Source organism: Haliotis rubra, unplaced genomic scaffold, assembly GCF_003918875.1.
Source record: "Haliotis rubra isolate DU_JTF1 unplaced genomic scaffold, ASM391887v1 Scf198, whole genome shotgun sequence".
NCBI lineage: Eukaryota > Metazoa > Mollusca > Gastropoda > Lepetellida > Haliotidae > Haliotis > Haliotis rubra.
The window spans coordinates 997,229-1,014,432 of NW_025765980.1; the positions used below are offsets into that span (position 1 = coordinate 997,229).

Genomic DNA, 17,204 nt, shown 5'->3' on the forward strand with positions numbered 1-17,204 from the left:
TTAAAGAAACCAGTCATTTGAAATGCATGAAACAGGAATTGAAATAAAGCAACAAGTCATGTAAGAGACGTACATGTCTGTATTGGCGACTTACACGTGTGTGTTGGTACGTATTGGCTATATTGCATTGTTAATATCACCTTGGTGTATATAGCCAGTTATCCGATCTGCAGCAATCGACAACACGTGTGTTGTATGTTTCATATACATGCATGTCAGTAATTGGTGATTGATATTTCATTTCACAATATAATCATTAGTGGTCTGTTGTTCACGGGGATGTGGAGGTTATTAAATCCATATTCTTCTAAAGAATATTCCCCAAATGATATATTATATTTTTACGAGCGACTCTGGATAAAGGATTTTTATAATCCTCCGTATGACGCAGATGCTGTTATGATTCAAACCACACGGATATTTGTATTATTTCAATGATGAAATGACTGGAATTTTTAGAACCTGTGACTCACTCCTATAATAAACTACCTGTTTCCCGTACATGCTAATTGTACAACTATTGCAATACAAGCGAAACTAATGAAGGTTAGTGATTTTTGTATTGGAATATAAAGAATAAAATAAGGACGGCTCTGAAACCAAACATTCCTACCTGTAGTCATGTGCACGTGTGAAACGAAAGCATGTTGGAATCCATTTGCAAGTTTAGATCGTACTATGGAAGCGATACAATACCGTGAAAGAATTCTCTTTATGCAATATTTCGTTGCATGTAAAACGATCGAGTATCGTTTTAGGGTTCAGCTGTTCAGCTATCAAATAACGTTAACATGGTGCCACAAGGTGGTATACTTCGTTTTGCCTAGTTGTTGATGCTTTCTTTCAAAATGTCTCTGATTTAAATTGAGAGCAACGTCCGAGACGACATGTCTAGCTAGACACACACTGCTTGCTTCAAACACTCAATCTGATCTGGGATTAACAACACTATCTTGACACGAAAATCCTTAACTGGCAATTTGGAGACGGAGATATTAAAAAAGCGGCCCTGAAGAAAGTAATTAAACCTTCAGATACAGGTGTAGCGCTAGCTTAGTCGAGGTCATTCAAGGTCACATCTAATCCGTCGTTGGCCTTCTTTCCCACTCGAAGACAATATGAACTAACCAGTTTAATATAGGGCGGTTTGTGATCCTAAATTTAGCCGAACTGGAATGCGGATTTTAATCATCTTGATCTGATTAACAAACGACTGACTCTTCACAAATAGTAACTGGTTATTAACACAGATGTGATATATTAAAATTGATCTTTGGCATTTTATTGATCATATATTACGATTTGTTAAATTTTACTCCTTACGTCGAAACGGTTGTTATTTTGTGAACATGTAATGTTGTAAAGTACTGTAAGTTTGTTGTAAAGTAGTGTAAGTTCGTTGATCAACGTGTTATTTGGCATTGTGGTCATTGGAGGCAATATTTTCTCGAAGCCTTGGAGGATTTTCAGTCCAAGAAGTTTAAATCCAGAATCATGTTTATCAAATATATTAGGAAATAAAACATACAGAGACAAGAGGAATGGGGTCCTCCGCTTTTAGCAGTATTCCAGCTAGACTAACGCTTACACCCTGAATATATATAATTTTAATGGTAACAAATAAACCCAGTTAAATTGACAAGGAGCCCCATTGAGATGGGAGATTCAGGGGAAATCTAGACTTGCGTCATTTAGGCCTTTTGCATTACAGGGAAGGCTGGGCAGTAGGGAAAATAATGTGGTTCGGGGACTGTGCGACAGAATATATGCCAGCATACAGGGGCTTAAATTAGTTTCACACATTGTACCCGTTCTGGGAATCGAACCGAGTTTGTGAATCAACATTTTTTCCAGCTGCCCTACCCCATTGAATGACATTTTAAAAAAGAGATTTTTATGAAATGTTTTGTTTTCTTCCAGATCCATACCTAACTAACACGGGGGCTGCTGTGTCTCAAGCCGGTAGCTACTTCAGCCTCCCTGGGAACCCAGTGTCCCTCCCCAGTCGCCCCTCCTCCCCCCAGCCCCAGCCAGGAATAGTCACATTTAAGCAGGAGAGTAAGTATGAGCCTATAGTGACAACAGAGAGGCCTAGTAAACACGAAAAACGATCGCACAGCACCAAACACGAAGGAGGCAAGACCGAGTGCAAACATGGGAGAGATAGCGAGAGAAAGGAGAGAGGGGAGGGCGAAACTAAGTCGGAAACTAAAGACAGTCATAAGTCAGAAAAAGGTCGGAGTAAAAAAGGTGAATCTGTGGACAGCGTGTGCAAGAAGACGAAGGTGCACGATGTGCACGAACACGAACGACAGAAGGATGTGGTGGGTGAGGACAAGATGTCTGACAAGACGAGCAGTAAACACTGTGTCGGTCCCATCCCCATCTCTGGCAATGTGAAGACTCAAAGTATTACTACCCTCCCCACTGTCACTGTCACTGCCAGCGGAACAACAGCTTCGCACTCCACTTCCGCCTGTACCGGAAGTACGCAGAGTGTTTTCACATGCGTCCAGCCAGTCACTGTCGCCACAACTCAAGGTTGGTAATCATAACTGACTTTAGCAGAAAACCAGCTGGACATCTGTAATCATATATATTTTATTTATTTTTACTTTCAGTTAAAAATATTGATAAGTTCATATACCTATATATGTAGGTGTTATTTCTCATTACAATATTGAATATAAATTTGTTTTTATATTTTCAGGTTCTCAGATGTCTTCTATAAACAGCGTGAAGGCCCAGGGTAAAACGGCTTCAGCCCTACCATATTATCACAATATGTACTCTCACCCCCACGGGAACAGTCCCCCTGTCCAGGGACCGAGGAAAGTGTATGCTACAACATTTGTGCCTGAAGTGGGGACTGTTAACGGCCCACTTGACAAGTCTTTACCCAAGTTGTGTGAAACTAGGGTTAAGTCAGAAATAGTTCGGACGTCTTGTTGTCGTGAGAAACATAGCACTGTGACATGTCCTCCGTCCTCTGACCAACACACAGACAGAAACCCAGACCCGCCCCCTAAACATTCCAGCAGAGCTTCGAAATGTCGGACAAGCGGTGACACAAACTCTAGGTCGTGTGATGACAGACAAAATCCTTCTCCAGTGTCGAGCACAGGTGAATCATGTGTTGTGCGAGCAGGATCCGATGCAGCTGGTGTCAGTAACTATGACGACAGAGGTAGTGGTAGGACTACTTCCGGTAAGACCGAGCATGCGTGTGAACCGGAAGCGCTGGACTACACAACGTCCACTGTAACGCAGACTGCTCGAGTGTGTGCGCGACATCAGGTTAAGTCCTCAGCTTCTAAATCAATGTGCCCCACGAACGCAACCAATAGGTCAGATCAGAAGATATCTGCGCATGTGCAACCTACAGGTCTCGGGGAAATCTCATGAGTTCCCGTCTGTTCACGTGAGTTCGTCCAGTCCTGACACCAAGCCAGATTCAACCACTCCCCAAGACCACTCGGAAAACCAGACGGTTCCAACAAAACAGGAGAAAGCAGTTAATAAAGACAGTGCAGAAACGGACGCTGCGTTAAACTTGACGAAGGCCAAAAAAAGTAGCAAAGCATCCGATGCTTCCCAAAAGAACAAAGAGAAACAGTTAGATGGGAGAAAGACAGAGGTTCCTGTAGAGAGGGGGAAACGATGCGGGTCTGCACCGCCCCAGACAATAATCTCATCCAGTCAGGAGGAGGTTGAGATCGACCCCGGGACGGAACAGACTGACGGACACACAGAGAAGGTGGAGGAAAACCTGGAACATACAGGTAGGCAAACACAACATCCTAGTTGGTAGTGTAGTGGTTGAAGTGGTTCGTCGAGCCGAAGACCTGGGTTCGATTTCAATGGTACAAAATGTCAAGCTCTCTTGTCGTAGTTGCGTGGGCGGTGGGGTAGCCTAGTGGTTAAACCTTTTGCTCGTCACGCCGAAGACCCGGGGTTCGATTCCCCACATGGGTGAAGCCCATTTCTGGTGTCCGTGATATTGCTGGATTGTTCCTTAAAGCGGTTCTGATAATACTGCATCATTACGTATCTCAACATGTTGATTTCAGCCTCATCCCCCATAGGACCCGTGAAGATCCGGGGTAGAATAGGTCTTCAGCAACCCGTGCTTGCCACAAAAGGCGACTATGCTTGTCGTAAGAGGCGAATAACGGGATCGGTTGGTCAGGCTCGCTGACTTGGTTGACACATGTCATCGGTTCCCAATTGCGCAGATCGATGCTCAAGCTATTGATCTTTGGATTGTCTGGTCCAGACTCGATTATTTACAGACCGCCGCCATATAGCTGGAATATTGCTGAGTGCGGCGTAAAACTAAACTCACTCACTCATCCCCCCACAGTGGGGATTCTCGGAAAGGAAAGGTCCTGGTATCCATGTTTGCCGTTTTACGATGGATGAGGACGAGGTTATCCACAGTGACATGTCTGACTGCTGGGTATCTTGTCCTGATCACGTGGGTGGATGATGGATTCAGTCAGTGGCCATCTGTCCCTGATTCCATTACTAACACGCGTGATAACTTGGAATATTGCTGATAGCGGCGTAAAAATACATTCACTCAACGACTTCCACCGTAAAACTGTCCACATAAACGGGTTCTGGTTGTATCATGTAACGGTGTGCACGCTTTCGTTCCTTTGCAGGTGGAAACATCCCTGTTGGTATCGCTGTTGCCCGCCAGAGGGCGGAGCAGCCGAGAGGTCAAGGTAAGATGTTCCATTCACACACCTAGATTCCGTTACAATTCGCTGTGAGCATAGGTTATCGTCCTCGCTTATGCGCAATGGTGACTGTCCATTTGTAGAACCAATTGTCCCTATAAAGCCGGAGACTCGTTCGCACATACAACTCTTCTCGTTTTCCGGCCCACTCGGAAAACCTCGGAAACGCAATACGACGTTTTAATGTGTGTTTCCGTGAAGTTTGAATCATATATTCTCCATGCTCACCAACACCCACAGGATTCGCAACAATACAAGCCAGCCTAGTTTGGCGACGAAATGGACGTTTACCGGAATCAGCTGTTTCCTACGTGTTTCCTACTCATAAACATCATTAAAATATCTTGGCCATAAAAACGCCAGTCCCCACACCGTGTTTGAGGCTGGTCTGATGGTGGTTAATATCGTTGCAGGGAGCCAGTCAATAACGATTACTGCGTTAAAAGCGCGCGACACCTGTAGGTCAGAGCCGTAATCCCCTCCTCATTCTCTTTAAGCCCTTTCAGCCCACCGCATACACTGTTATTCATGTGTGACGTCATGTTACAGATCCCCATGGAGCCAGGGCTCAGGCCCCGCCCCCTGATGCCCCAGCCCGGGGGTTGGGGGAAGATGATTCCGCCGGGAGACAGTACTCCCAAGATAGGGAGGAGTTCCTCAGGTATAAAGCACGATGTACTTCAAAGGCTGCAGGGTGGTCCAACACAATTAATGCATAGGAATATTGTAACCTGAAGCTTTAAATCCACGATAGGCATTGGCATATCTTTCGGCGATGAAAATTGTATTAAATCTTCAGATCATTTATTGCGTTATAATATAACTTTGAGGTTATGGAAGGATTTTGCATAGTTTTTTATTCACCGTCAGTTCATTATTTGTCACTTAAATTAAAAATTTACAGTCAACCAGATGTACCTTGTTATCTAAAATCCATTGAAAAATTGCATACAGTGCTTTTGTACCTGAAACAACTTTTTACATGTGTTTTATCCAATGTCCTTACCAGGCAGCAGAAGGCAATTTTGTCTGGTCAAGCCAAGGTGACGGTCAACACTGGGCTCCCGCCAAATCTGGTCGTCACAGGTAAGTTGTTTAAGTCACGAATAGGGTAGTCTAGTGGTTCTTTCGTTTCCTCGTACCACCAAAGACACAGTTTCGATTTCCAAAACGGTCACGATTTCGTGTCCTCCCGTGCCCTGAAATGGCTGGAATACTTTTATAAACAGGTTAAAATCATTTTCATTTAAATTCAAAACGAATGACCTTACAATACCCCTATTGTTAAAAGCGTTTGATTTATGGCTCATGGCTCCACTGAAATATATGACACGGGTCACAGGGCTCCCGAGGCTCCAAGCTGGGGTAGCTGTGATGTATTTTTGTCATCGTTTGAAGTTGCTTCCCTATCCCTAGTCTTCATGCTGCATAACGCTAAAATCTATATTTAATACCATTAAATATGGACCGTCATAAAACCGAACAAAAGTGAGGATATTATAATGTAGCATGCATAATGAGTAGCACAAATCATTATGCGTGGGGACTTTTATGTATTCAAGCGAGAAGATATAAAGATCAAACCATCTATTTCAGATAAAAAATCCTTTGTCACTGCTACCCGTCATAAAACAACATTATTTGCATCAGGATTATGGAAATATGAAAATGATATATATGCTGTGTTATCATTTTATGCGCTTTCTATGGTAGTCGAATTACGAACAGCCATGTAATGGCGCATAAATGAATTTTAGCTCATCTTAAATATCAAATTGTCCTTTAAGTACTCGCTGGTGCTTGAAATGCTGAATGACAAATTACTGTTTATACGAATGTTTCGTGCAGTGCACTTGGATATAAATTATTCTCCACTGATACGAGAATCTATGCTTGTAAGCTCAGCTCTCGTTATGGAGCCGGCTTTAGACTTTGGATGAAGGGATTGAACCCCTGTAAGGCGACCTGCCATATGGGCCACTTGTGGAGACCCTTATCGTAATGACTCCTGTATTGATCATGGACACTGAAGGGGATGTAATAATTTAGACGCGTATTGAATATATATATCAGTATCTATTTATTAAAGTTACCAGCCACGATCAAGGCCGTTTGGTGCGAAAATGACAACATTTACAGAGCAAGGGAAAATTTTCATTTGATTAAACACTTACGCAAAGCATATTGATATTTCAGTATATATTCATTTCGTTTGAGTGGCGAAACATACGCTTGATGAAAGCATCCTAGGAATGTAGTGTATATTTCCACAAACTTATGTATAGGAAAGGTTTAATTTCATGGGACTATGACGCGCACAGATTTATACACGTGAATAACGTTCTAAAACATTTTCTCTTATTTTGTCTGGTGTTAACATCTGAATTACTGAGCATGGCCGAAGGTTTGCGAATGTTTTATGAATGTATTTCGTGTTTAAAACAGACAAGCCAATCATGTCATTTTTGCTTTATGAGTGTGTCTCAAGTTACGCTTGAAAAAATCCCGAAAACGTCAACAATCAGAAAACACGGCTTCACTTGCCGAACCCCGGAATTAAGTTTCATCTCGTTTTCCCGTTGCCATGGTAACGATTTATGCGTTCCCACACCAACTGTAGTCATGAATAGCTAACTGTATCTCGGAAGTCATTTTGATGAAGTATTTGAAATGAACCATTTGGAATGAGGTACTTCAAATGAAGTAAGTCAGGTGAAACAAGAGACAGCTACACAAACAATATGGCGGAAAGACCCATGCTACCGTGTCCCCGTTGGCCACGGAAGCGATATAAGGGATATCGGGGCTTCCCGGACTTCATGGAATACAAAATAATGTAGTTGGATAATCGCTTTTCAATTTTGTGGTAAATGCCGAAAAGAAACAAAAAGACTGTTCCAGTCCATATTCCATGTAGTACACAAACTATCAGCGCAAAATGATATTGCAGCGACCTGTCCATAGCCTGAATACAATAACTGTCTATATTAATACGTGAAGATAACAGTTAAGTAAATTGAAATATTGACAAGCAGTTTTCTAAAACAAATGTAATTTACGATGACGGTTTTATCACTCGAGAGGGAGCCGTGCAGCCATTACGATTAAATAATTTATTTTTTGGGTTCGGTTTGTTGTTTAACGCCGCAATATTCCAGCTACATGGCGACGGTCTGTAAATAATCGAGTCTGGACCAGACAATCCAGTGAACAATATCATAAACATCGATCCACGCAATTGGCAGCCATGACGAAGCTTATATCGATGATACTTTCTTTTAGGAAGCGTTGCCGGAAATGACGCCGGCCTTCAAGACGAACTACGTGTGCGCCCTCTAGCCAGCCAATGGGTTGCTGCAGGCCACAGCGTTAACCCCAACCCATGGCTGTCCCAAAACCCCTTCGCTCTCCACCCAGCCATTACAACAACCTCAGCCTCAACGTTGGATCCTAACCCCTTCCCTATAAGCGCACCAAGTGGCTTTAAGATCGCTCAGGATTCCTTCACGGGAAACCTGTTCCTAATCCCAGCAGGTAATGCTTGTTCAGGGCATCGTGTTAATATCAAGCCAATTGAATCCGGCAAAACCATGTAATTTATAAAACAGTTCTACTTTATCTTGTAATGTATATTGTATAAGGGTGTTAGATTTATGATGCTGATTGGTACGCATGCGCATTCCATATTCATTACCCATTGTGACGAGAGTTCATGTTCTAAATGAACGTATTGCCGTCATTGAAATACGAGTCGTAAATATACAACTATGTTGTTTCATATTCAAGGACAAGCTGACTGATAGTATTAGACCTTGAAAAATAGACACAATCATAAATAATGTGCGTATAGTTTATGGAGTGTAATTCTATATGTTGAGGTGATTTCATTCAAAGGGCGCGTATCCCCGGTTGTGACTGATCGCTTCAACAGGGCGTTATTCAAGCCGGGTTGACAGTTGCTTATTTTAAACGTGTATTATATATGATCAAATATCTACGTATTATATACATGCGATAACAGAACACGTTACGCTTGTTTACCATGAACAGACGTTTGTAGTTTATGTAGGTTGATAACAAACATATTATACTATATTTACGTCTATGTGTATCAACAGTGTTCGTCCAAGTTACAACACTAAATGAAAAAATATGAGACAAAGCGACACATAAATCTGCCAGTTATTGCCACTCAGTCAGTGTCAGACCTGCCTATTATTCTGTTATAAGATCATCAATTTTAAATGTGAGAACTCACGTCTTTGAAAAATCCACGTGTAAGCCGATTCTCAATACGCCATATGTTTACATTCAAATAAACCAGGATTATACTACCCAGAAGAAGTTAAGGTACGTAATCTGTCACCTTTAGCGGCGGTGAGGTAGCCTAGTGGTTAAAGCGTTCGCTCGTCACCACGAAAACCCGGGTTCGATTCCCTTAAAGTAACAAGACGTATGGCATTGTATAAGAGCACCACAATGAAGGAAAACGAAAAGTTAAAATACCTACACTAGCCAGTCTTCAAACTGAGTTGCATTGTGTGTTAGAATACCAGAGGGGCGGTAGCCTTGTGGTTAAAGCCTTCGCTCGCCACACCGAAAACCCGGGTCTATTCCCCACATGGGTACAATGTGTGAAGCCCATTTCTGGTGTCACCGGCCGATATTGCTGGAATATTGCTAAAAGCGCCGTAAAGCCAAACTCACTCACTGTCAGCTTTAGCTATAGTTATATGAAAGTAGTGGATGTTCTTTCACTTCGTGTGAGTTGTATAATTATCGTTATATGAAAGAATCTGATATTCCTTCACTTCTTTTGAATAACATTATATGCATTTTCAGTTGACAATATGTAGTTTACCGTTATTGCTGATTGTTTTCAGACTATGTTGAGCAGGGTGGTGGATTATGGCCATTCCCTGCCACCCACGGGCCCCAGCCTCCCCCCACACACTTCCAACACCTCCTCCAGACATCCCCTGTCCCCCACCTGGCCCAAATGCCAACCCTCGGGAGTCCCCAACTTCACGAAGATCAGGACACGGAAACACCCGATCATACACCCGTAAGTAGACGGAAACACCCGACCCGACCTGCTGACCCTGTGACGATTGGAATGGCCGAGAAAGCCATTTGAACTGTATTTCATTTGCATGAGAGAGGGAACGAGTGCAGTTTAGTGACGTTTTCAAAACTAGTTCACTTCTGTAACAGCGTGCCACGTCGATGTTGAAAGCGAAGTCAAGGTGGTGACAGTCGAAGGCCTTCAAAAACTAGGAGCCACAAGACCGTTTCAATAATCATAAGAAATATCAGCTTGTTAAGGTTATGTATATTTGGAGTTAAGCCATTGACGTTACACACTGTCACGAAACAGCTGATCTGGTGATAACTCGTCTGTCTACTAAACTATAAAATATAAATGGAATTTCAAGTCTAGAATGATTTGGCAAGTATGAATTGCCCCAGGGGTTGCGGTGTAGCCTAGTGGTTAAAACATTCGCTCTTCACACTGGTGACCTGACTCGATTCCTCACGTGGGCATCCGCCCTGTTATTGCTGGAATAGTGCTAAAAGCGGCGTAAAACCACACTCACTCACTATATTGCATCAGCTTTTGCGCTAGTTAGCATTGCTCTTGGCTCCATTTGGATTGTATGTCTTTATGTGTAGATATATATTTTAGATGTCAGCGGAAGTGTTGACAAATCATTACTTTAACACTTTTGATAAATCTATGTATAAAAGGCTGAGGCCAATGCAAAAAAAGCATAATACAATTTGGAAAAGAACACGTGTGTCATATGTTTGTTCTGTGCCCCCAGGGTAGTCGACAGAGTCCTGACACAGGGGACCAGCGGGAGGATAGCGACCATGGATCCCAAGGCCAGTGTGGCAGTCGTTCTTCCACCCCCGGGTCCCGGCCCACCTCAGGGTCAGGGAAGGAGAAGACCCCTACCCCTCAAAGTCCGCCTGGTACCCCCGGGAGTCCCCAGGACAGAGAGAAACCCATCAACCTGTCCAACCAATACATTCCTGGTGAGGAAACCTTTAGGGCATGTTGATGGAAAACTTTAGGGCATGTTGATGGAAACCTTTAGGGCATGTTGATGGAAACCTTCAGGGCATGTTGATTGAAACCTTTAGGGCATGTTGATGGAAAACTTTAGGGCATGTTGATGGAAACCTTTAGGGCATGTTGATGGAAACCTTTAGGGCATGTTGATGGAAATCTTCAGGGAATGTTGATGGAAACCTTTAGGGCATGTTGATGGAAACCTTTAGGGCATGTTGATGGAAACCTTTAGGGCATGTTGATGGAAACCTTTAGGACGAGTTGGTGCAGTACAACACGTGTTCTACTGAGTTGTCATAATTGTTACACTTTACTGTTTTCTATGTAATATGGATACGATTAGGTATAGTTTCCTTTGCTTGTTGTGTTACGCCGATATCTGCAGTATTCCATTATATGTATGACGGCAGCTTGTAAATAATCGAGTGTTCGGACAAACCAGTGATCGATGATGTGAGCATCGGATCACGCCGCTGTGTACTGAAAACCCTATATTCTGGAAAGTCTGCCTTCAAGACAATATCTTTGGGGACTTTTAAGATTTGAGAGGAAATTATCACTTTCCGTAGTCTTCTATCCGTATTATTTTAAATCAGCACTATTTTACTTGTTAGCTTCTTTAGCTGAGTTTTAGTTTTTTCGGCCAGGGCAATATATTGGGAAGTTTCTTTCATTGTAGAAATGTCATGATTTGTTTTTTCATCAACAGATATGGCCGTGGCGCCACAGCAGTATACCTATCCATACCCCACGGGACATCTGCCGTACATGTTCAACCCTGGCCTCATACCCGTCCAGGGGATGCCTGTCAACCTGTCCGAACCCCTCACAGTCAAGACAGAACCTCCCTCAGTCCAGTCACGTGGTACCTCCCCGATGGTTCTCACGCCCCCTCCCTCCGACGAGACAACAAAAGTGGAACCAACTTTCAAAGAGGCTGCAGTGTATGCGGACTTCCCTAAACCTGTGACCAAATGCTGTGCTTCTGTACAAACTTGTGACTTTGGTCCCTTGGTACCGAGCAGAACGCTCAAAGAACAATGTAGCCAAACCTGCCATGAGCTCGATTTGTCCAAGACTGAAACATTACTAAAAGCTGCTGAGAAACTGAGTAAACTTTCAGACTGTGCTTCACAAAGTGAACCTGAGAATCGTGCACCTAGTCCAGCGGAAGCACCAAAGACTGACCTACCCAGTTCTAGTTCCAGCGCTACCAAGGCAACAACAGATTACAATCCTTTCACAGACCCCCTTATACTGAAGGCAGCAGATGGGTTGGAATTGCTTAGTGCATTAGCAGAAAGGAGAGCCAAGTGTAGCTCGCCAAGTCAAACACCCGGTGTCATCCCATCCACCACCTCCTCCCCCGTCCTCACATCCACATCCTCATCTACATCCACCTCCACTACTAGCGTCCTCTCCTCGCCCACCAGCCTCCCTAGCGGAATCACGTCGCCTAGCAACATTCATAACATCCTGCCCTCACCCAGCGACTCCTTCAAATCCGACAACTTCACGGCGGAGGAGACGTCGTCAGTAGACGCTGACAGACCCGGAGACGTCACCCCCAAGCGTGATGTGAAGAGGGGGATCACGTCACCAAAATGGATCTTTCCAAAGAAAGACACGAACCAATCTGTACTCACCATCGGTGGAATAAAAATCCCAACAGGTATCTATCTTAAATGTATTAAACGTTTAGAATTACATTCGAGGTAATAGAAATACCGTTATTTAACCTTTTATATTAATACTTAATTCATGAAACAGTTGTGGCTATCTCTAAACGAAAATCACAGAAGGTACTGCAGTTCACATAACAGTAACTTGAAAATACCGTTTCCACCTTACCGTAGTTCTAGAGAACTATCTCCTATGTTTGCGCTCATTCTCATGATTCTCGTTACCAACTTACTTCTAATGACCTTATCGTTTTGTTTACTCTTGCACTGTTTTGTTTGCCCTATCGGCCACTCTTAGACTCAGGGAAGCAGATCTTCAATCTTTTCTTGACACAGGGCTAGACAGCATGGACGCCATGGAGGTGGAAATGCGCATGCGCTTGGCTGAGTTGCAGCGTCGATACAAGGAGAAGCAGCGGGAGCTTGCTAAACTGCAACCCAAGGTCAAGGAAGGAAGCAAAGAACGCCGGGAGAGCAGAGACAGCAAGGAGTTTGTACAGGATGCTGCTAATACGAGGTACTACCACTGAAAAACACACACTATTGTGTGTAGCTGGTGGATTAGATGGGAATTGCGAGCAGATTCTGTGTATTACCCAGGGATGACAGAACGTAATGTTTTATCATCTTTTTTTAACCATAATAGAACACCCATTTATCCTAAATTGCCAACAGCGACATTTTACAAATTTAATAAGCTAACAAAAACGCATGCAGAGGCTCGTCATGCATAATAATTTTAGTGCTAATTTTAATATTTTTATTAGCCATATCCCCACCTTATAGGATGCTCAAAGCGTTCATTATTACCCCGGCTAGTTGATCAGCGTGCAGTCCCACGCATGGGGCGTTATAAGGTTAACAGTCATTATAACATCTCATCCTAACGGGTACCCATTCGCTGCTGGGTAAAAGTCTATAACCTCAGAAGACACCGCATGTAACATGTGCTTTATTGTGGGACAGACCCGTGAAGATCCGGGTTAGAATTGAGTAACCCATGCTTGTCGTAGGAGGCGACTAACTGCATCGGGTGGTCAGACTCGCTGACCTGACTGACACGTCATCGTATCCCAATTGCGTAGATCGATGCTCATGCTGTGTATCGCTGGATTGTCTGGATTGTCTGGTCCAGACTCGATAATTTACAGACCGCCGCCATATAACGGGAATATAGCTGAGTGCGGCGTAAAACTAAACTCACTCACTCGGTGTGGGACAGGACCGCATGAACTCTTGCCAAGTTTTGTAACTGATTGACATCAACCAGATGTGTATCATTTTACAGTGACGACAAAAACTCAGCTAAAAGGAAGCCAGGCCGTCCAAGGAAAAGGAAATTCTTTACTAAAAAGAAGGACGAGGACTCGTAAGTAATACAATAGTACCTCATCTAAATATCTGAACAGCAATAATGAGATCTGTTTGTCTGGACATCATATTACTGTCTGGTGGAGCTTATAAGCCAGCCTGATGAAGTTGTTCGTCTCTTTCAGGCCCTCCAAGACCGCATGCAAGGAGTCCCACACGAAGAAGAAACGCCTCCCGGAAGAACTGGTGGATAGAGTCTTCAGGAAGGTAGGTCATTAACATCAATTCGGGCCCTGGAGAGGCTCTCAATAAGGTTCATGAATACACAGAATAGCTTTACAATTCGTGGGTTTTTAGAAGCCCGTTGAAAGAAGGTCCTGTTGCTTTCAATTGAATGGCGGCTTTATCCGGGTTATTTGAATTCAGCCACGAAATTAAATTCTACACGTTCTGCAATCATGTATTGGTCATTGTGCTATTGTGTTGTCTCGCAGCTTCCTCCAGTCAAAAGTGACAAACTGAAGTCGATGAGGACGAAATCTGGCTTGTTTCTGAAGAGGAGGAGTAGTAACTCCAGCGGACGGTCCACGACAGGTATGATGGATCATCATGGCTCCTGATGTAGATCTGTGGGATCCCTTGTTATGTTTATGCTACCCCGATATTGGCTTTGTGTTGGGGACTGGGGCCTTGAAGGATCTCTCATGCCTACACCACCCTGATGTTGACTTTGTGTTGGGGCCAGGGACCTTGAAGGACCTCTTGTGCCTACACCACCCTGACACTGGCTTTGTGTTGAGGTAGGGACCTTGAAGGATCTCTTATGCCTACACCACCCTGATATTGACTTTGTGTTGAGGCAGGGACCTTGAAGGATCTCTTATGCCTACACCACCCTGATACTGACTTTGTGTTTGGGCAGGGACCTTGAAGGATCTCTCATGCCTACACCACCCTGATATTGACTTTGTGTTGAGGTAGGGACCTTGAAGGATCTCTCATGCCTACACCTCCCTGATATTGACTTTGTTTTGAGGTAGGGACGTTGAAAGATCTCTCATGCCTACACCACCCCGATATTGACTTTGTGTTGGGGTAGGGACCTTGAAGGATCTCTCATGCCTACACCTCCCTGATATTGACTTTGTTTTGAGGTAGGGACGTTGAAAGATCTCTCATGCGAAGTAGGGACGTTGAAAGATCTCTCATGCCTACACCACCCCGATATTGACTTTGTGTTGGGTCCAGGGACCTTGAAGCATCTCATATGCCTACACCACCCTGATATTGACTTTGTGTTGAGGCAGCGACCTTAAAGGATCTCTTAAAGTTTTATTCAGGGACGTGTGGGGCGATGTGTTTTGAATGTGTATTGCTATAGAGTTACAGGATAAAGCAGAACAAAATATCAAATTATCGCGGCTGCGAAAATAGTTGAGTTTAACAAACCCTACCCTATACTATTTTACGGTGTATGCGTCATTTTAAAAGTTAATAGGGTAGAGGAAGGCGTGGTGTATATGGTTGTCACAGGTGCGTGTTACCTGTGGCTATCAGCACTGAGTAACAGACATTGATTAATGTAAGCTAGAGGTTTAAACAAATATAACAAATCTGAGTGGTCTGTAGTCTGGTGATGTGATGTGATGTCATGTGTAGCTGTAAGCATGACAAGTGTCTTTATGTAAACATTGTTCTAGTGAAGTAGACAAGACTGGGTGGTATGTGAAGTGAATATAAATTTTACGTGATGGTTAAGAATACTTTACTTGGCATACGCTTTGTAAACGTACATCTTACAAAGTGAGTGAGTATGGTTTTACGCCGCTTTTAGCAATATTCCAGTAATATTCATGTAGAAATGGTCCTGACACATTGCCTCATGTGGGGAATCAAACCCAGGTCTGACGAGCAAATGCCTTAACCATTAAACCATCCCCCCACCCCTCTTCTTCGACACAAGACCCGTGAAGATCCGGGTTAGAATTGGTCTTCACTAACTCATGCTTGTTGTAAGAGGCGACCAACGGGATCGGGTGGTCAGGTTCGCTGACTTGGTTGACACATGTCATTGGTTCCCAACAGATCGATGCTCATGCTGTTGATCATTGGATTGTCTGGTCAAACTCGATTATTTACAGCCCGCCGCCATATAGCTGGAAGACTGCTGAGTGCGGCGTTAAACAACAAACAAACAAACAAACACAAAAGAAGACAGCAAGATACATCATACAATCTATTACTGTCAGTCACTTTGTTAAAATATTCATCAGTTCCTACTGGAGGTATTCTTCAACTAGACAGAGACGTGCAATATGTTCAAGTCTGTGTTTTTTGTCTGGTAGAATAATAAGGCAGACATTCGACTGGGACCAAGTACAGTATCGGGCAAAAGAAAATATACACGTATGTTTGATAGTGGCTAAAAGTGGAACAAACAATGGTATTTGATACGGGTACCATGGACATGTTACCTGTATAGCATTAGAAATGGCAGAAGGTGACATGCATATGACGTCACTTGTAACATGGGATCACAGTTTTACACTACATAGTCACGAATCAAGTGAGAATTTTCAACTGGACACCTTTTTAACAGTAAAGTGTGTATCTCCATTTACGGCGGGTATCAGTATTTGGATTATCAAACATGTCAGCGATTGTAAGAACTTTTCAGGATTCCTTGTTTACCATATCCTACGGCTGGTCTTGTAGTTCCAATTACTGGAGACGTATTCCAACTGCTTTGTTCTCCTAGTGGGAATCTCTTCTAGCTTCAGCCACACAATGATCAGTCTTTGATTCTAAGTTTAAACTTTAATTGAGCTAGACGACAAGATTATATGGAAACAGCAACCTAGAAAGTCTTTCTTTATCTACACCAGCCAAATCTATCCTTTTCAATGTCTTGTTTAGAGGAATTCGAAAATGACCATGCTATTTTACCTCTTCTGTAACTTTGAACTCTGAGATTCGGTTGTAGTTAGCTGTCCATGAGACAGTGGTAATCTAGCTCAACGTGTCCCGCCGACCTCTGCGTTGCGGCGTCCTTCCGATCTTCAAACGTTGAGACATACGACGTGACGAGGTAATCACCGCTTCCGGAACTAGGGATCTCGCTGAGCCACGTGTTCACATAGTTTTTGGATTAACCTTTCAAAATGAAATTACACCAAGAACATTGGAGTGTTTTTGTTGGCGTTACTTGTAACGGCTGCCGGTCCGATCTCTTATCATGGTTCCAAACCAGGCATTCACAGCGTATTTGCTTATGATAAATTATTCATAGCTGGGCCTTTATGTGTGTGACACAACGGATAGGATTTCAAAGTTGATTAGAGTCTTCATCAATAACTGCCATGTATTGAAAGTGGAGGGGCTAGAGCCGAT

General features: G+C 43.3%; 1 protein-coding gene across 1 annotated transcript in view; it reads left to right on the plus strand.

The window, feature by feature from the left end:
• Window positions 1–3,237: 3,237 nt before the first annotated feature.
• The window catches only part of LOC124275081 (BAH and coiled-coil domain-containing protein 1-like), a 33,097-nt gene continuing 19,130 nt past the window's right edge, over window positions 3,238–17,204 (plus strand). The window contains 12 exon segments of the mRNA XM_046710559.1: window positions 3,238–3,782; window positions 4,668–4,730; window positions 5,295–5,406; window positions 5,755–5,831; window positions 8,028–8,279; window positions 9,629–9,810; window positions 10,571–10,784; window positions 11,531–12,493; window positions 12,840–13,020; window positions 13,792–13,872; window positions 14,000–14,081; window positions 14,309–14,408. Coding sequence (XP_046566515.1) covers window positions 3,371–3,782; window positions 4,668–4,730; window positions 5,295–5,406; window positions 5,755–5,831; window positions 8,028–8,279; window positions 9,629–9,810; window positions 10,571–10,784; window positions 11,531–12,493; window positions 12,840–13,020; window positions 13,792–13,872; window positions 14,000–14,081; window positions 14,309–14,408 — 2,719 coding nt within the window. The 5' untranslated portion in view covers window positions 3,238–3,370.